Raw genomic sequence first — 20,430 nt, forward strand, 5'->3', positions numbered from 1 at the left:
CATGCCGAAAGTATAGGGAATTTAATTTGCTAGCACTATATTTAACCCTATAACTTTCCAAGACACCATAAAACCTGTACATGGGGGGTACTGTTTTACTCGGGAGACTTTGCTGAACACAGATATTAGTGTTTCAAAACAGTAAAATGTATTACAACGATGATATCGCCAGTAAAAGTGACGTTTTCTGCATTTTTCACGCACAAACAGCACTTACACGGACGATATTATTGCTGAAATACTTTTTACTGTTTTGAAATACAAATATTTGTGTTGAGCGAAGTCTCCCGAGTACAACAGTACCCCACATGTACAGGTTTTATGGTGTTTTCAAAAGTTACAGCGTCAAATATAAGGCTTGTGTTTCATTTTTTTCACATTAAAATTCGCCAGATTGCTTACGTTGCCTTTGTGACCCTATGGTAGCCCAAGAATGAAAATTACCCCTATGATGGCATACCATTTGCAATAGTAGACAACCCAAGGTATTGCAAATGGGGTTTGTCCAGACTTTTTTAGTAGCCACTTAGTCACAAACACTGGCCAAAATTGGCGTTTTTTGCATTTTTCACACACAAACAAATACTAACGCTAACTTTGGCCAGTGTTTGTGACCAAATGGCTACTAAAAAAGACTGGACATACCCCATTTGCAATACCTTGGGTTGTCTACTATTGCAAATGGTATGCCATTATGGGTGTAAATTTAATTCCTGGGCTACTATACAGTCCCAAAGGCAACGTAACCAATCTGGCGAATTTCAATTTCAAATGTAACACGCTATATTTGACCCTGTAACTTCCCAAAACACCATAAAACCTGTACATAGGGGGTACTGTTTTACACGTGAGACATCGCTGAATACAAATATGTGTATTGTATTGCAGTAAAAGCAAACAGTATTTTGACATCCACAGTTAAAATGTCACATAGAACTAAAAAAAATAAAAAAAATATTTTTTTCTCCCATTTTTTTTTTTTTTTTAAATTCTTTATTTTTGTAGTGCGTACGTTATTAACAAATGCTTAAGAGGTACCCCAAAGGCATTCCTCTCGCGTAATTTACACATTTAAAACATAAGGGTAAACAGTAGAACTTGCACATTTTTTTGGTAAGGAAATATACAGTATTGGTTTACGTTGTTTAGGTTCAAAAAGCAGATTATAGTGTGATAAGCTGTTTTAACATTATAGCTTTAACATTATAGCTTCAACTGTACGTGTACAACTATGCTGTATACATGCTTGGTCAGAGTGTGGATTATGTTAGTATCACACGTTTTATAAGGATTTACAGTGTTAGGCTGATAGACAGGCTGATGCTGTGGATGTCTATCATGCATAGGGAATATTATACCACTGGGTTCAGGCCTAGGCACAGCAAATTGCGCAACCAGTAGGGGCAAAATTATAGGCAACAAAACAAACAAAATGAGCTAGAATTTCCTCTACAGAAAAGGGGGAGTCTCTTATCTGGCATGTCTCTTCGCACGGTGTCTTCTGTGAGTTAAGAGAAGCTCCGGGAGAGGGTGTAGGTGCCCAGTCATCCGATCCCCAGTAGCGGTAGGGGCGATGTAGGTATAGGGGAGTCCCATCGATTGACTACCGCAGTGTGCCGTATCATGGCTCTCTTCCAGCTCCGGGACTGCAGAAGGGTGAGTGTCTTTGGTCCGTCGTCCCCGGCGGTCATGCGGATCAGGTCCATCCCCCGTTGTAACTGTATGAGGGGTCGTGGGGAGCTGCGGTCATGCCGGGTGGTATTCCGCCTGCTTGGCTGTTGCAGGGAGACTGTGCTGTGAGGCGTTTTCTGCCGGAGGGGATGGGTAGCTTGACAGGTTGTCAGCTGCAGAGATTGGTTGCCGGGCTTAACCGGTGAGCAATGGGTGCGGGGGGCTATCCTCCTGCCCCAGGATGTTGCGATAGCCGACACCTTCTGTCCACGGACTCTGTATCCACGAGCGGCCCGGTCCTGGCCCCTTAAGGGGCAGTTAGAGAATCGCGGTGGCATCCGCCGCCTGCGGCGTGCGTCCTTCTCCCTGTGTGGACGATGTCCCGAGGCCAGGCCTCTGTTGGCTATCTGCCCGGGTGGGCTGTCGCTGGTGCGATAAGGCGATATGCGGCGTAGGTTACCCGGAGGGGAATCACCCGCCTCCCGTTCTGTACACCGGTTGGGTTGTTCGGCTGTGGCACGGGTCTGCAGTTTGTCCCAAAATGCCTGGAATAAGGTGTCCAGTCTGGTTTCAAGGTTGTCTGGGGGTAGCTCAAGTGCTCGTGCGGGAGGTTGCTGCGACTGTGGTACGGCCTCCGCCATTTTGTGAGGTCGGGGTGCCTTGCGTTGTCTACAGTGTTCAGACAGCTGAGGTAATGATTGGTGCCACAGTCCGTTCTCCCAGTGGGGACCGGGATAACCCCCACCGGTCCAGAGGGGGGGGGGAGTAGGAGCCCTGTAAAGTCGCTTGGTGTGTCTGGAGTCGGGTTGAGCGGCCGTCTCTCCCCAGCTCCAACTTTAGTAGGCCGCACTCGGCGTTTCGCCTTCCCGGCCCCGACGGGTTTCAGAGGGGTGTCTTTCGGTTCCGGGGTGCATTCCCAGCATGGGTAGCACAACCCGGTGAGTCTGCGGTCTATGTAGCCGTTGATTTTGCCCCAAATTCGGCCCGTCAGGCAGGAGCTCGTGGTGCCCACGTCTGTGCTGCTCGGCGGTCCCCCATTTTTTAATATATTTTTTATTATATATATATTTTTTTAAATTATGTTCAATACCTAAATATTTGATGTTAAATGAAAGCCCTGTTTCCCCTGAATAAAATGATATATAATAAGGGGGGGTACATTTAATATGAAAGAGGTGAATTACGGTTGGACAGACATATAGCGCAAATGCCAGGTTTTGTTTACGTTTTGTTCTGTTCACAACTTGTACATTTGGCTGCGGTGTTAAGGGGTTAAAATAGAGCAAAAACTGGACAATCTCACCAAGGCGGGCAAGGATGTCCAAGGACTCTTGTTTGGGGACTACTTTATAAAAGACTTGGGTCATTTTGTTGCGGCTTTTACCGCCCTTCAGGGGCGGGTCTCTACTAGGGACGGCAGATTCAGGGGTCGTCTGTCCGGCCGTAACTACTACAACACCCGTGGCTCGGGATGAGGCTCCTATACCCAGCGACCCCCCTATCAGGAGGCGAGAGGCCGGTTCCCCTTCTTCCCTTCACGTGGAAGACTATGGCGGTCCAGAGGGAACTCTGGTTCCAGATGCCCTTACGGTAAGCTTACATCTACCTAATTTTCTTCTCAGGTTTGTGTAGGGGGCAGACTCCGTAATTTTTTCCCAGCTTGGTCAGCCATCACCTCCGATATTTAGGTTCTGGCCACCATTTGGGGTTTCCACATAGAGTTGGTTAGTACTCCTTGCCACATCCCTCCACCTTGCCCGATCTCATTTTCCCTACGAGATCGCGAGTTGATAGACATAGAATTGTTGGTCCTTTATGAGAAAGGGGCAATTGAACTGGCACCCACGTCCCCTGCCGGGGTCCTCAGCAACATTTTCTTGGTGGGAAAGAAAAGCGAGCAGAAGCCCCCCGTTATTAATCTCTGTCCCCTCAATGCCTTGGTGCGCTATTGCCACTTCAAGATGGAGGGCATCGACCTTCTGCAGGATCTACTCCTTCACGATGACTGGATGGTGAAACTGGATCTGAAGGATGGGTACTTGACGGTCTCAGTGGCCGAGACGTCCAGAGACTTATTGCGTTTCATTTGAAAGGACGACACTTGTCGCTTTACATGTCTTCCTCTTGGACTCTCTTCGGCACCTTCACAAAATCATCGCCATCTGGCACGTATCATTGGCCTGCTGGCATCCTCAAACCAAGCGGTGTTCCCGGTTCCTCTTCATTACCGTGCCCTTCAGCGACTGAAGATCGCACACCTCCGCAACGGCGCCTCCTACTTGGACATGGTCTTTCTGGACACTGAGACATGAGACAAATTGACTTGGTGGATCCACAACCTCTCTGCTTGGAATGGCAAGGCCATCTTCAGTTCCGAACCTGAGTTCACCATGGAATCAGACGCGAGTCTCCACGGCTGGGGTGCCCATTGCAACGGTGTGTCACTACAGGGGGATGTTAGTCGGAGGACGAAGCCTGGCTCCACATCAACGGTCTGGAGCTCCTAGTCTCGGCGGTAGTCTTGGACTTATGCTTGGCCGGGATTTGGTGGTCCAGACAGAGTCACTCCTGGGACTCCACAACATTCACACGGACTGGAGTTCACGCTATCTTTAGGACAGCAGCGCCCTAGGCAACAATCCATTTTGCTGCACCCTCATGAATGCAACTACATTCCCTCAGATGTTTATTCACTAAACTCTGAATTACAGTTGAGACATTTAGGGAAAGACGCACTGAAGAGGCATTAAAGGGAAACTATATTGCCAGCAAAACTTCTACCTCTGTCAAGCACACCTCCCTTGTGGTGCAGAAGGGGTTAAAACCCCTTCTGTCACTTACCTGGGCCCAGCACCAATGTTCTGGCTTGGGTGCACCTTCGCTCCTCAATGGTCGCGCTCACAGTGGTATTTCCATGACGCTAGGTTTTGCGTAACACTTGACGTCTCCATGTATAGCCACTAGAGGAGTTAACCCTGAATGATAATTATTGCAGTTTCTTAAAAAATGCAATAATTACCTTTGCAGTGTCACTTACCTAGGGAGCAATGTAATCACTGCCTTTTCACTGCAAAGACAGAGTTTACAGCAAACTGTCTGCCGGGACTGACTATACTCACCAGAACAACTGCATTAAGCTGTAGTTGTTCTGGTGACAATAGTGTCCCTTTAAGAAAAAGGGCTTTTTCTTAACTTTGCTCTTTCAGCTTTTGAGAAGATAACTTCCTAATTTGGTATGTGGAATTGTCATAATTAATAGTACCAACTTATTGAATTATCTACTAAGCAACTGATTGAGCAAAATTTAGAATTTAGTAGATAGCTCCCTAACCTGATACATATATGTGGGATTATTATATTTAAGGATACCAAATTTGGGAGCTCTCTCGTAAACAGCACCCACATTTAGCATCTTTTGGAATAATAGGAATAATGGCACCTGAATTTGCTTTCGCTACCATAAGTTTAGTTTTATCGAATTTTGGACTAACATAACAATATTGAAAACTGATCCTGGAGACGCTTAACATTGGTCCTGCAATCTTTGCAGCACCGAACTCAGGAAGTCCTTCTGCTGAACTTCTGAATGACAGACAATATATGTGATCATAGACAGCAGTGTAAACACTGCTAAGTGTGAAGTGTAAAAGGCAGCATTTACACTTCTAAGCCTGCAAAAACAGGTTATACGCAACTGTAATTGTAGTGGTTCTGGTGACTAGAGATTTCCTTTAACTGAACTCGAAATTGTAGCAAATCAAAAATTGCAATGAAAATATTTAGGCAAAGTAGCTGATCTGGAGAAATTCTCCAACTCTGGTATAGTCACTAGTTGGCTATTCTAATCACAGTTTTGCCATTCAGAATTGAATTTGTTACAATTCATAATTTAGTGACTAAACTCCTCAGTGTATGAAAGTTTTTTTAACAAAATATCTTTATTCGTATACCAACATTGAGCCTATATACATAAAGTAACTGTACAGCACTATCTTGTTATTGATACTTCAGATTACTTTTTTTTTTTTTTTTAAAACAATCCTAGCAAAAGGTGAAATCAGATTTAAAGGAAATCAATATAAAACATGGACAGTCCATTTATTGCAAGCAGGGTATACCCCCTCTTCTATTTAAATATGTATTGTGTGCACTTTAACGTGCATTCTTATCCTAAGAAACAATAAAAGGAGTTTGTGTATCACTGATAATATTGTTGCCTAGTTACAGTACTACAGACAGTGCTCACTGGACACATCGTACAAGGCAGCTGCAGAGCATGCAAGTGATACTGTATACATCCCCACACTCACCGACCATAGAGCATGCCTGCTGCTGCTGCTGCTAGCACTGAAACAGACTGATCCAGGAAACACATGCAGCTATAAACACAACTTCTGGCTTTTTATCCCACAGCACAGATAGCAACCATTTCACGGGAGCAGATTCCACACTTGCTCTGAAATTGACTTCAGCACTTTCACCATTATCAAAAACACAGAAAGAGCAGAATGTATATGAAAACTGTCAGACGAAAAAAACTTTAAAAAATATGTTTTCACAATAGCCTTAAGTAATTTTATCACATATTCTAATTTCAAGAGAATTATTACTTACTGCTTGTTTCATACTCTCACATCAAAGGCAATCCTTTTAGTTAGTAAGACAGTTAGTTAGTGAAGGGGTGACAGGGGCCAGAGTGAGGGAAGTAGTGGGTGACAGGGGGCTGAGTGAGGGAGTGACAGGGGGCTTAGTGAGGGGGTGACAGGGGACAGAGTGAGGGAAGTAGTGGGTGACAGGGGGCTGAGTGAGGGAGTGACAGGGGGCTGAGTAAGGGGGTGACAGGGGGCTTAGTTAGGGGCTGACAGGGGACAGAGTGAGGGAAGTAGGGGGTGACAAGGGGCTGAGTGAGGGGGTGACAGGGGGCTTAGTGAGGGGGTGACAGAGTGAGGGAAGGAGGGGTGACAGAGGGCTAGGTGAGGGGGTGACAGGGGACAGAGTGAGGGAAGGAGGGGGCGACAGGGGGCTCAGTGAAGGGCTGACAGGAGACAGAGTGAGGGAAGGAGGGGGCGACATGGGGCTCAGTGAAGGGGTGACAGGAGACAGAGTGAGGGAAGTGGGGGTAACAGGGGGCTGAATGAGGGGGTGACTGGGACTTAGTGACGGGGTGACAGGGGACAGCGTGAGGTAAGTAGGGGGTGACAGGGGGCTCAGTGAGTGGGTTACAGGGGACAGAGTGAGGGAAGGAGGGGGTGACAGGGGGCTTAGTGAGGGGTTGACGGGACAAAGTGAGGGAAGCAGGGGGTGACAAGAGGCAGAGTGAGAGGGTGACAGGGGACAGAGTGGGGGAAGGAGGGGGTGACAGGGGGCTGAGTGAGGCGGTGACAGAGTGAGGGAAGGAGGGGGTGACAGGGGGCTCAGTGAGGGGTTGACAGGGGACAGAGTGAGGGAAGCAGGGGGTGACAAGGGGCTGAGTGAGGGGGTGACAGAGTGAGGGAAGGAGGGGGTGACAAGGGCCAGAGTGAGGGAGTGACAAGGGCCAGAGTGAAGGGTGACAGGTGGCAGTGTCAGGGAGGGAGGGGGTCACAGGGAGCAGAGTGAGGGGGTGACAGGGGGCTGAGGGAGGGGGTGAAAAGTGGGCTTAGTGAGGGGGTGACAGGGGGCAAAGTGAGGGGGTGACAAGGGGCTGAGGGAGGGGGTGACAGGGGGCAGTGTCAGGGAGGGAGGGAGCTTGCGAACCACATTCTCTGGACCTTATGCCTAGGTTGTCAGGCAGGTCCCTCATATTGTAATTAATAAAAATGACTTACTTATGTAAAAATATTATATATACAGGACCATGGGCGTAGGAACCCAAAAAAATCTGTGGGGGGGGGTAGCATTTTTACTCGCCGGGTATATTCTTATTCCGTAAACTAGGAGTTGTTTATCCCATTGTACAGCGCTACGGAATTTGCAGTCGCTATATAAATGATTAAATAATAACATTAAAGGGTCACTACAGGGAAGGGGTTTTACTTACCCGGATACAGCGCTGGGATCCTCCTGATTATAACCACCCCTACCCCTCCCATGAATATTAGAACCACCCCTACCCCTTCCATGCACAAAAGAACCCCACCTACCCCTTCCACGCATATTAACCTCCCTACCCCTTCCATGCATATTAGTACCGCCTAACCCCTTCCATGCATATTAGTACCCCCTAACCCCTTCCATGCATATTAGAACCCACCCTACCCCTTCCATTCATATTAGTACTCCCCTTACCCCTTCCAATAATTTTTCTACATCCCCCCCTCCTCCCATCCATATTAGTAGCCCCCTTAAACCCTTCAAATAATTTTTCTACCTACCCCTCTCCCCCTATCCTTATTAGTAGCCCCCCTAACCCTTTCCAATTATTTTTCTGACATGTTAACTAACGCCAGTGCTGGAGTGCCGCCGTGTTTACATTAAAAGGCCTGCAGGGACAGGCTATAGACACCAGAACCACTACATTAAGCTGCAGTGGTTCTGGGGACTATAGTGTTTCTTTAATGTGAGGTAAATTAGAGATTAGTGCCACGAATAATATGCTAGATTGCCTACTTACAACCAGATGAGGATGATGATGGGCTCTAGCTGCAGTCTGGCTCCACTGGTCTGGTGTAGAACAGGCTCTCTGGAGGCTGTTTGTAACTGTGGTCACAAAAATCAATGTTCTGGGAAGCAGCTCCATTTTTGGGGGGCCCTTTACACAGCTCAAGGTCTGGGTCCCAGGGTCCACCTTCATGTTCCACCAATGAGTTTGTTCACAGGGGGTGGAGTTTGAAGGGGATGTCCTGATATGTGTGTAAGGAATGCATTGTGTGAATCTGTGTTTGTATGTGTAAGGGTTGCAAGGTGTCTTTCTGTGTATAACAACAAAACACCCAAAAAAATGGCAATCTACAATACAGAAATGATAGAGAAGGACATAGCGCAATATTGTTGCAAAATAATATAGTTGTGGTTTAAATGATTGCACTCACAAAAACAGTTTGATTGAAGGCACATCAAATATACTGCTGTGAAGAATTCAGGACTTGTGGACCATCAGAATCATGCATAGGAAGAAAGAAATAAAAAAATAGTGCAGAGTATCCAAGTAAAAAAGACACACTTTATTCACAAATGCACTTACAGAATTGCAGTGTCAAATAGGCACATCAAGGTTCAGATGGAATGGTACATCCCAGTGGAGAAATCCAGAGGAGCAGAAAAACCAGGTGCATAAATAAAATCAACACTAAAATAAAAAGTAAAAAACTCTAGCACTAAAGAAAAGCCCTACGCGTTTCGTTCATAAATGAACTTCCTCAGGGGCATCAAATATGAGGTCCTCCAAATGCCTCATGAGGTCCTCCAAATGCCTCCATCTGAACCTTGATGTGCCTATTTGACACTGCAATTCTGTAAGTGCATTTGTGAATAAAGTGTGTCTTTTTTACTTGGATACTCTGCACTATTTTTTTATTTCTTTCTTCCTATGCATGATTCTGATGGTCCACAAGTCCTGAATTCTTCACAGCAGTATATTTGATGTGCCTTCAATCAAACTGTTTTTGTGAGTGCAAAACCAGGTGCATAAATAAAATCAACACTAAAATAAAAAGTAAAAAACTCTAGCACTAAAGAAAAGCCCTACGCGTTTCGTTCATAAATGAACTTCCTCAGGGGCATCAAATATGAGGTCCTCCAAATGCCTGCATTTGGAGGACCTCATATTTGATGCCCCTGAGGAAGTTCATTTATGAACGAAACGCGTAGGGCTTTTCTTTAGTGCTAGAGTTTTTTACTTTTTATTTTAGTGTTGATTTTATTTATGCACCTGGTTTTTCTGCTCCTCTGGATTTCTCCACTGGGATGTACCATTCCATCTGAACCTTGATGTGCCTATTTGACACTGCAATTCTGTAAGTGCATTTGTGAATAAAGTGTGTCTTTTTTACTTGGATACTCTGCACTATTTTTTTCTTTCTTTCTTCCTATGCATGATTCTGATGGTCCACAAGTCCTGAATTCTTCACAGCAGTATATTTGATGTGCCTTCAATCAAACTGTTTTTGTGAGTGCAATCATTTAAACCACAACTATATTATTTTGCAACAATATTGCGCTATGTCCTTCTCTATCATTTCTGTATTGTAGATTGCCATTTTTTTGGTGTTTTGTTGTTATTGCCTTGAGGATATAAGAGGAATCCTTTATCTACAATACAGTTAATTAAGGGTAATTTGTGTGTTTGTTTCACCCAATACCCACTAAGTGTGTTTGCTATCTACACACAGGTGAATGTACACTGTTTGTTTTTAGTCTTTCTGTGTATGTACGGGATGCAGTGTGTGCATCTGTAAGGGGTGCATTGAGTGTGTGTACGGGGTGCATTGAGTGTGTGTAAGGAATGCATTGTGTGTTTCTGTGTGTGTAAGGGTTGCATGATTGTGTGATTGTGTGTGTGTGCATGTGTGTGTGTGTGATGGATGTCAATCTCTCTCCCTCCCTTGTCACTCTTTTTCTCCCCCTCCCTCCCTTGTCACTCTTTCTCTTTCTCCCCCTCCGTCCCCCCTTGTCACTCTTTCTCCCCCTCCCTCCCTTGTCACTCTTTCTCCCCCTCCCTCCCTTGTCACTTTCTTTTCCCCCTCCTTCCCTCCCTTGTCACTCTCTTTCTCCCCCTCCGTCCCCCCTTGTCACTCTCTTTCTCCTCTCCGTCCCCCCTTGTCACTCTCTTTCTCCCCCTCCCTCCCTTGTCACTCTCTTTCTCCCCCTCCCTCCCTTGTCACTCTTTCTCCCCATCCCTCCCTCCCTCCCTCCCTCGTCACTCTTTCTCCCCATCCCTCCCTCCCTCCCTCGTCACTCTTTCTCCCCATCCCTCCCTCCCTCCCTCATCACTCTTTCTCCCCATCCCTCCCTCCCTCCCTCGTCACTCTTTCTCCCCCTCCCTCCCTCCCTCCCTCCCTCCCTTGTCACTCTTTCTCCCCCTCCCTCCCTCCCTCCCTTGTCACTCTTTCTCCCCCTCCCTCCCTCCCCCTTGTCACTTTTTCTCCCCCTCCCTCCCTCCCTTGTCACTCTTTCTCCCCCTCCCTCCCTCCCTCCCTTGTCACTCTTTCTCCCCCTCCCTCCCTCCCTCCCTTGTCACTCTTTCTCCCCCTCCCTCCCTCCCTCCCTTGTCACTCTTTCTCCCCCTCCCTCCCTCCCTCCCTCCCTCCCTTGTCACTCTTTCTCCCCCTCCCTCCCTTCCTCCCTCCCTTGTCACTCTTTCTCCCCCTCCCTCCCTCCCTTGTCACTCTTTCTCCCCCTCCCTCCCTCCCTTGTCACTCTTTCTCCCCCTCCCTCCCTCCCTTGTCACTCTTTCTCCCCCTCCCTCCCTCCCTCCCTCCCTCCCTTGTCCCTCTTTCTCCCCCTCCCTCCCTCCCTTGTCACTCTTTCTCCCCCTCCATCACCCTTGTCACTCTTTCTCCCCTTCCCTCCCTTGTCACTTTCTTTCCCCCCTCCTTCCCTCCCTTGTCACTCTTTCTCCCCCTCCCTCCCTTCCTCCCTCCCTTGTCACTCTTTCTCCCCCTCCCTCCCTCCCTTGTCACTCTTTCTCCCCATCCCTCCCTCCCTCCCTCCCTTGTCACTCTTTCTCCCCATCCCTCCCTCCCTTGTCACTCTTTCTCCCCCTCCCTCCCCCTTGTCACTCTTTCTCCCCCTCCCTCCCTCCCTCCCTTGTCACTCTTTCTCCCCCTCCCTCCCTCCCTTGTCACTCTTTCTCCCCCTCCCTCCCTCCCTCCCTTGTCACTCTTTCTCCCCCTCCCTCCCTCCCTCCCTTGTCACTCTTTCTCCCCCTCCCTCCCTCACATGTCACTCTTTCTCCCCCTCCCTCCCTCCATTGTCACTCTTTCTCCCCCTCCCTCCCTCCCTTGTCCCTCTTTCTCCCCCTCCCTCCCTCCCTCCCTTGTCCCTCTTTCTCCCCCTCCCTCCCTCCCTCCCTTGTCACTCTTTCTCCCCCTCCCTCCCTCCCTCCCTTGTCACTCTTTCTCCCCCTCCCTCCCTCCCTCCCTCCCTTGTCACTCTTTCTCCCCCTCCCTCCCTCCCTTGTCCCTCTTTCTCCCCCTCCCTCCCTCCCTCCCTTGTCCCTCTTTCTCCCCCTCCCTCCCTCCCTCCCTCCCTTGTCACTCTTTCTCCCCCTCCCTCCCTCCCTTGTCCCTCTTTCTCCCCCTCCCTCCCTCCCTCCCTTGTCCCTCTTTCTCCCCCTCCCTACCTCCCTCCCTTGTCCCTCTTTCTCCCCGTCCCTCCCTCCCTCCCTTGTCACTCTTTCTCCCCCTCCCTCCCTCCCTCCCTTGTCACTCTTTCTCCCCCTCCCTCCCTCCCTTGTCACTCTTTCTCCCCCTCCCTCCCCCCCTTGTCACTCTTTCTCCCCCTCCCTCCCTCCCTTGTCACTCTTTCTCCCCCTCCCTCCCTCCCTTGTCATTCTTTCTCCCCCTCCCTCCCTCCCTTGTCACTCTTTCTCCCCCTCCCTCCCTCCCTCCCTCCCTTGTCACTCTTTCTCCCCCTCCCTCCCTCCCTCCCTCCCTTGTCACTCTTTCTCCCCCTCCCTCCCTCCCTTGTCACTCTTTCTCCCCCTCCCTCCCTCCCTCCCTTGTCACTCTTTCTCCCCCTCCCTCCCTCCCTTGTCACTCTTTCTCCCCCTCCCTCCCTCCCTTGTCACTCTTTCTCCCCCTCCCTCCCTCCCTTGTCACTCTTTCTCCCCCTCCCTCCCTCCCTCCCTTGTCACTCTTTCTCCCCCTCCCTCCCTCCCTCCCTCCCTTGTCACTCTTTCTCCCCCTCCCTCCCTCCCTCCCTTGTCACTCTTTCTCCCCCTCCCTCCCTCCCTTGTCACTCTTTCTCCCCCTCCCTCCCTCCCTCCCTTGTCACTCTTTCTCCCCCTCCCTCCCTCCCTTGTCACTCTTTCTCCCCCTCCCTCCCTCCCTCCCTCCCTTGTCACTCTTTCTCCCCCTCCCTCCCTCCCTCCCTTGTCACTCTTTCTCCCCCTCCCTCCCTCCCTTGTCACTCTTTCTCCCCCTCCCTCCCTCCCTCCCTCCCTTGTCACTCTTTCTCCCCCTCCCTCCCTCCCTCCCTCCCTCCCTTGTCACTCTTTCTCCCCCTCCCTCCCTCCCTCCCTCCCTCCCTCCCTTGTCACTCTTTCTCCCCCTCCCTCCCTCCCTCCCTTGTCACTCTTTCTCCCCCTCCCTCCCTCCCTCCCTTGTCACTCTTTCTCCCCCTCCCTCCCTCCCTCCCTCCCTCCCTTGTCACTCTTTCTCCCCCTCCCTCCCTCCCTTGTCACTCTTTCTCCCCCTCCCTCCCTCCCTTGTCACTCTTTCTCCCCCTCCCTCCCTCCCTCCCCCTCCCTCCCTCCCTCCCTTGTCACTCTTTCTCCCCCTCCCTCCCTCCCTTGTCACTCTTTCTCCCCCTCCCTCCCTCCCTTGTCACTCTTTCTCCCCCTCCCTCCCTTGTCACTCTTTCTCCCCCTCCCTCCCTCCCTTGTCACTCTTTCTCCCCCTCCCTCCCTCCCTTGTCACTCTTTCTCCCCCTCCCTCCCTCCCTTGTCACTCTTTCTCCCCCTCCCTCCCTCCCTTGTCACTCTTTCTCCCCCTCCCTCCCTCCCTTGTCACTCTTTCTCCCTCCCTCCCTTGTCACTCTTTCTCCCCCTGCCTCCCTCCCTTGTCACTCTTTCTCCCCCTCCCTCCCTCCCTCCCTTGACACTCTCTTTTTTCTCCCCCTCCCAACCTTGTCATTCTCTTCCTCCCCCCTCCCCTACCTCTGTTGTAGCGTGGCCGAGCTCTGTATGGTCCGCGGGTACAGGGAGCTTTTGTTTCCTGTACCCAGCCGGACTAAAAGGAAGTGGACACTCAGTGTGCACTTCCTGTTAGTCCGGCCGGGTACAGGAGACAGATGCTCAGTGTACCCGCGGACCATACAGGGCTTGGCCACGCTACAGTGAGGGAGTGACAGGATGGAGCGCTGAGCGCTTCCCTCCTGTCAGCCCCTCTCCTCATGCTGCGCCTGGGCGGTGCGCCCTCATGGAAGCACCAGCCCGGGCAAAGCTGCAGCCGCCTGAGGCTCTCTGCAGAGCACTCGGGCGGCTGCAGCATGAGGGGGGCCGACGGAGCTGGGGGGGATTTCACCATAACCTGTCCCCCCCCCGCATGATTTGCTGGGGGGGGATGCGTCCCCCCCATCCTCCCGGTTCCTACGCCCATGTACAGGACCCGTGCAAGAATTTCTGCCGCCCTTGGCAAAGATATATGTTGCCGCCCCCTCATGAATGTAGCTACATTCTCTCAGAGGTTTATTCACTAAACTTTGCTTTCCAGTGAATCGAAAAACGAATAGCAAAGTTTAAGCAAAAACAGCTGAGCTATGACTGTAGCTAAGTTGGAGAATTCTTCTAGATTAGCTATTTTGGCCTAAATTTTGCCATTTGGTTTCCAGTTAGTTCTGCTCACAGTGCTCATTCCTCTCTCGTAACAATCTGTGTATTCTCTCTCTTATCAGCTTTTATCCCCATCTTTCTCCTGCTTCTTTATTCCAAAGCTTGCAGTCCCTGTGTTCATGATTTCTCTGCTCACCCTCTGCCACTAATTCTCTCCAGCCCGTCTTTCTTTATTCTTATAGGCTTATTCACTAAAGTGAGAACTGTTGGGAATTAAAAGTGAATTTCTAATTTAGACTACTTTGACTTTACATTTGAAATTAACTTTTAATTAATTTTGAATCCAACAATTCTCACTTTAGTGAATAATCCGGCCATTGACTTTTGTCATTTTCTTTTCCCTGTCTATTGATTAAACAGTGAGCTGAAATAAAACCTGCAACATGTAGGCAAAAACAGAAGTAATATAAAAAATATAAAAAAATATAAAGTCACCAACTCAACTCTTTTTCATAACGTTTTCAAATCACTGTTTAGTGAATAGATCCTTAAGTGTCTAGTTGCCTCTTTAAGAGAGACAGGCCAAGACATTTAGGGAAAAAAAGACAGAACTCAAGAGATGTTTAGGGAAACAAGACGGACCAGAGAGACATTTAGGGAAAGCAGAGACACCAGTGAGAGGTTTAGGGAAAGGGAAAAGACCGGGAAGGCAATTAGGGAGAGGATGGAGAGATTTTATTGAACAAACCTCCTAATGATAACAGTATTTTTTTTAACATAAATAACATACACTGCACTATTCCAAATTATTACGCACAGTAAGTTTCAAAACACTTTAGGTTGTAAAGAACTGAAATTTTTAATTTGTTGTGTTTGCAGCATATTTACTGAAATCAAAAGTTATTTCAATCAAACTTATAACAACATTTTAACTTTTTAAACATTTTAACAGGTCATGTTACATTTTAACATAGGACCCCTTATTTGATTGCAGTTTCACAAGTCTTGCATCTATTGAACTTGTGAGTTTTTGGACAGTTTCTGCTTAAATTTGTTTGCAAGAAGTCAGAATAGCCTCCCAGAGCTGCTGTTTGGATGTAAACTGCCTCCCACCCTCATAGATCTTTTGCTTGAGGATGCTCCAAAGGTTCTCAATAGGATTGAGATCATTGGAGGATGGAGGCCACACCATGACTTTCACTCCTTTTATCACCATAGCAGCCATTGATGCAGAGGTATTCTTTGCAGCATGAGATGGTGCATTGTCATGCATCAAGATGATTTTATTACGGAAAGCATAGTTCTTCCTTCTGTACCAGGGAAGAAAGTGGTCAGTCAGAAACTCCACATACTTTGCAGAGGTCATCTTTACACCTTCGGGGACCCTAAAGGGGCCGACCAGCTCTCTTCCCATGATTTCGGCCCAAAGCATGACTCCACCTTGCTGACGTCGCAGCCTTGTTGGAAAAGGGTGGCCGTCCACCAACCATCCACTACTCCATCCATCTGGACCATCCATGGCTGCAGGGCACTAATCAATGAACAGGACTGTTTGAAAATTAGTCTTCATGTATTTTTCTGCCCAATGCAGCAATTTCTGCTTGTAAGCATTGGTTAGTGGTGGCTGAATAGAAGGTTTATGCACAGTTGCAAGATTCTTGAGGACTCTACACCTTGATGTCCGTGGAACTCCGAGGGCACCAGCAGCTTCAAATATCCGTTTGCTGCTATGTAATGGTATTTTAGCAGCTGCTCTCTTGATCCGATGCATGGATCTAGCAGAAATATTCCTCAATGTGCCTTTACCTGCACAAACCCGTCTGTGTTCTGAATCAGCCACAAATCTCTTAATAGTGCGATGATCACGCTTAAGCTTTCGGGAAATATCTAATGTTTTCCTACCTCGTCCAAGGCATTGAACTATTTCACTCTTTTCAGCAGCAGAGAGATCCTTTTTCTTCCCCATATTGCATGAAAATGGTGCTCTGCTTAACCCCTTAAACCTCTGGAATAAAAGGGAATCATGACATGTCACACATGTCATGTGTCCTTAAGGGGGTTAATAATGTGGAACACCCTCCTTTAGTAGTTTTTCCTTAAATTGGGCTCAACTGGCAATCTAATTATCACAGGTGTCCGAGATTGTTTTCAGTGATCAAAAGAGCCCTGAGACACAATGCCATCCATGAGTTAAACTGAAAAACTAAATATTTACTCTTTGTGACACTTAAATAGAATTTGCATAATAATTTGGAACAGGGTGTAAACACACACATTCAGTACATGCATCCATACATACACATTGCCCAATACATCCATCCATACACACACACTGCTCAATACATAAATCCATACACACACTGCCAATACATCCAAACACATGCATCCATACACACATACTGCCTAATGCACACATCCATACACACAAACTGCCTAATACATACATTTTACATTGAATACTTCATGTATCGCTGTGATAAATGATGTATTCAATTCATTTGGTGGGATTTCATTTATAATATTGTGGCATTTAATTTATAATGATGATGAGATTTAATTTATGTTACAGTGAACTTGTCTGACAGGTTCACTGTAAGTAAAACTCTTTTCATTATAATATATAATTGTATTAATATGTGTTATACATATAATTGGTCACATACTCACTAGCACATACATACTCTCACTGACATACGCACACAATGTCACTTACACACTCTCACTCTCAGTTCTGTATTCCCATTGGTGTAAATATATGTACAATTTGTTTTACTCTATGCTGTGGCTATGTAAGCTGGCTGTTTCTACAACAAACGTTCTGAGTTCTTTTAAATTGCCAAGAAGAAGCTTGTTTGTCTCTTCCTTAAGGTCTCACAAGTATATTGCTATTTATTGTCTTCTATAGAGTAGTTACTCGTGGAGTATTGCCAGAGGACTAGATAGATAGAATATCCTATAGTTACCAGATACCAGTGCAGGATATTGCTATTGGATATGCTACCAAAACTGAGTCCAAACATTTAGTGGAGCAGTTAGTGGTGGAGGTTAGGTAAAAGAAATCCATGGATGATAGTGTGCCTGAACTGGCCATAACGTCACAATATACATATTGTTGTAGAGAAATCATGTTTCCACAACTATTCCAGAATTCCAAAGTTCAAATGCAAATGAGCACCGACAGGCATTGCTGCAAGTTAATTGATAATTTGAAGTACCATTTGCAAATAGTTAAAACCCTTGTCTGGGATAGGCCAGCACTTGCTAGCCAGTCGCCACATTAAAAAAGTAAGATAAATATTTTAATAATAAAAAAAAATAAAAATACAAATCCTCTGGGGGTCAATAAGACTTCCATATTACTCTAATGAATGTGTTAAACCTCTCTATATATCCACCTGCCTCCATATCCCCACCAACTACAGCACTCTGACAGCCAAGTCTCATTATCATTGAAGAAACTGCATGCCTAAAGTGTATAGGTATTTTGTAGGTATATGTAAGTTGGATTGTGCAGATGTGAGGGAAAGTATTGCTACTCCAGCATTTTAATAAAATACGGTAATTTGCCATTCCTTCTGAACACTGACAGGAGTTTGCCAAAATGCATGTTGGCAAGCCACAGTCCTTCTGGGAGAATGTCCTTGGACAGACAAAACAACAGTAGAGCTTTTTGGCAAATCACAACAACTCCATGTTTACAAAGGAAAAAGGAAGCTTTTAAATTTAAGAACACCATCCATTAAGCATGGAGAAGGCTCTGTGATGTTTTAGAGTTACTTTGCTGCATCTGACACTGGGCATCTTAACAGCCCAAGCGGGCTCCTTTCACAACAGCAATGCTGGGAGGAAGTGAGAGTCATTCACTTCCTCCCAGCTATGGGGAGAGCCCACACAGGAGAGAGGAGGCAGCACAGGCAGCAAGAGGGAGAGAAGCTGCTCCAGATGCTGCAGTCCCATCAGCCTAAGCAAGCAGCAGGACTCCAGGCAAGTCAACTTCCTTTACACTAAAGGTATGTTAACAGGAGGGTGGCTAAAAATATAACACTTATGACATGTCTGTGTGTGTATATCTGTGTGTCAGCGTGTGTATATGTCAGTCTGTGTGTCAGTGTGTATGAGTATTTGTGTATCAAGGTATGTTTGTGCCAGTGTGTGTATCTGAGTGTGATTGTATGTGTCAGTGTGTATATTTGCGTGTGTATCTATGTTTCAGTATTTGTCTATGTGTGTGACTGAACATGTCTGTCAGCATATTTATATGTGTGTATCTGTATGTGTTAATGTGTATGTATAACTGTGTAAGTATGTATGTATGTGGCAATGTATGTGTGTATGTGAATACATCCTAGAGATCGAACACCAACACAACACAACATGCAAACGCAGCTCTGCAATCAACCACATGCCTTCATTTAAACTCCAAAATTATACATAAGCACATCCCTTAATTCAAATGCCAGTACTAATTTTTGCACCAGGGCCCTCTCTACATTAGTTCCACCACTGATGCCAAGGTCCCAATACTACAAAGGAGGCTCTGACAGTCAATGTGCATACAATTGGCTGCCCACAAGCAGTGTAAAGAGCATGATTTGTGGAATGATGTGTGTGTTTGTGATATTTAGGGATGGTTGCCACATTTCCATTTGTTGTCTTAGAGCAGAGGTTCCCAACCCAATCCTCAAGTACCCCGAACCAGTCAAGGATTTAAGGATTACTCTATTGTTTCTAAAGAGTTTTTTTCCTTCTAAAAATACCTTAGACACAACATGGTAATCCTAAATCCTGAACAGTTAGGGGGTACTTAAGGACTGGGTTGGCAACCACTGTCTTAGAGGATGCAGATGCAATCTGATTTTGGTTCAATGTATAGATTAAATGTATATCTACCAAAAGGAGACCTTCTCACCTACACGTATGAACAAGTTCCATTAATTTATCCCTTTAAGAGTATTGTAAATAGTGTTAGCTGTACAGATCTGAGGTGTGCTGCATGACAGAGATATAGAATTATGCTTGTGTGCTAATTACATAAAAATGCACTTTTCACTATAAATATATTCCACTCGAAAATGGGTTTGTTTTTTTATATATAAAACTGTAGATTTGACAGTCAAATGTAAAATGAATGGCTGATTGATTCCACACAAGCAATGTTTTAGCCGCTAATTAGACCACAGCAAAGCACTGAGAATAATTTATGAGGTGGTGTCACTTTTCATGTTGAGCCTAAATGTGAAGAAAAGCCAACACATGTTTCTAGAGGGCCTCCAATTCTCGATTCCATGTGTGCTTATAAAATACATTTAATCAGCTTCAAACCATGAAATATAAATGACAATCTTGAGATGTTGCATGCATGAATATATGGAATGTTCTATGGTAGGATGCAGCAAATCCTTATTTAGAAGGCAATGTAGATCATATGATATATATATATAGAAGGCGTATGCCTGAAGTTGTGGGAGGGATTTTAACCCTATTTAAACCCAGCAAACCCCTTACTCACCTGTCTTCGACGATTTCGGAAATTCCCTCCCACCACACCCTCTTCACATATCATTATACCTGGGTGGGCCCTCTTTTTGCAGGCCTAACCTCGCGTCGGTTTCGGCACACCTCAACCGACTCTTGTATATTAAAAACTACACACACTTTAAGGTGCGCCCCTTCCATAATCCCGTACACAAATATATATATATATATTTAATGTGTTCTTACTCAAAGGCTTTTAGCCCACTCTTACTCCGAGTCCTATTTTAAATCATAGTGGACTATCATAAAAGAAACAATTTATTGGCAAAGTTATACCACTCATTCTAGTTCAGTTTTTTTTTTCCTTATAAATACTATACTTGACATAAAAAGATCCAGTGAAATTTAGAAACATATAATATGTGTATTTTAATGCATAACGCACATAATAATATCAACAGCAACAGGATGCACTATAGGAAGAAGGCAGGCCTGTGGAGGCTGTGTCAGAGCTGTTTTGATGGGCCAAAATTCAAAACGCTTTTAAGATATAAGACAGTCACTAATACTATAATTAAGGAAGCATATACATAGGTTTAACAGTTTCTTAGGACTTTATAAGAACCTGTATTATCAGTTTCATCCTGTTGTTTACATATTTATCCTCATATAGAAAATCGGGGGTTATTAAGTACTGCTATTAAGACATAAAATTAATCAAACAGGCCGTACGATAGAATTCCCCCTTTTTTTTATCTCACTAAAGAATGGTGCCCAGTATAAACACTAGACCTCTACTCCCGCCAATAAAAGGTCATCCAGGGAATACACCACCATTTGCTTAGGTACGATATACCATACACATTGGCGTT

At 46.3% G+C, this 20,430-nt stretch overlaps 1 protein-coding gene across 1 annotated transcript in view; it reads right to left on the minus strand.

The window, feature by feature from the left end:
* AOPEP (aminopeptidase O (putative)) overlaps positions 1 to 6,064 on the minus strand; it is a 579,895-nt gene extending 573,831 nt beyond the window's left edge. Inside the window, exon 1 of the mRNA XM_063454969.1 lies at positions 5,986 to 6,064. Within this exon, the coding sequence (XP_063311039.1) occupies positions 5,986 to 5,988 (3 nt within the window). The 5' untranslated portion in view covers positions 5,989 to 6,064. The remainder of the gene's footprint in view (positions 1 to 5,985) is intronic.
* Positions 6,065 to 20,430: the final 14,366 nt, after the last annotated feature.

The sequence above is a fragment of the Pelobates fuscus genome, chromosome 5 (genome assembly GCF_036172605.1).
Source record: "Pelobates fuscus isolate aPelFus1 chromosome 5, aPelFus1.pri, whole genome shotgun sequence".
Taxonomy (NCBI): Eukaryota; Metazoa; Chordata; class Amphibia; order Anura; family Pelobatidae; genus Pelobates; species Pelobates fuscus.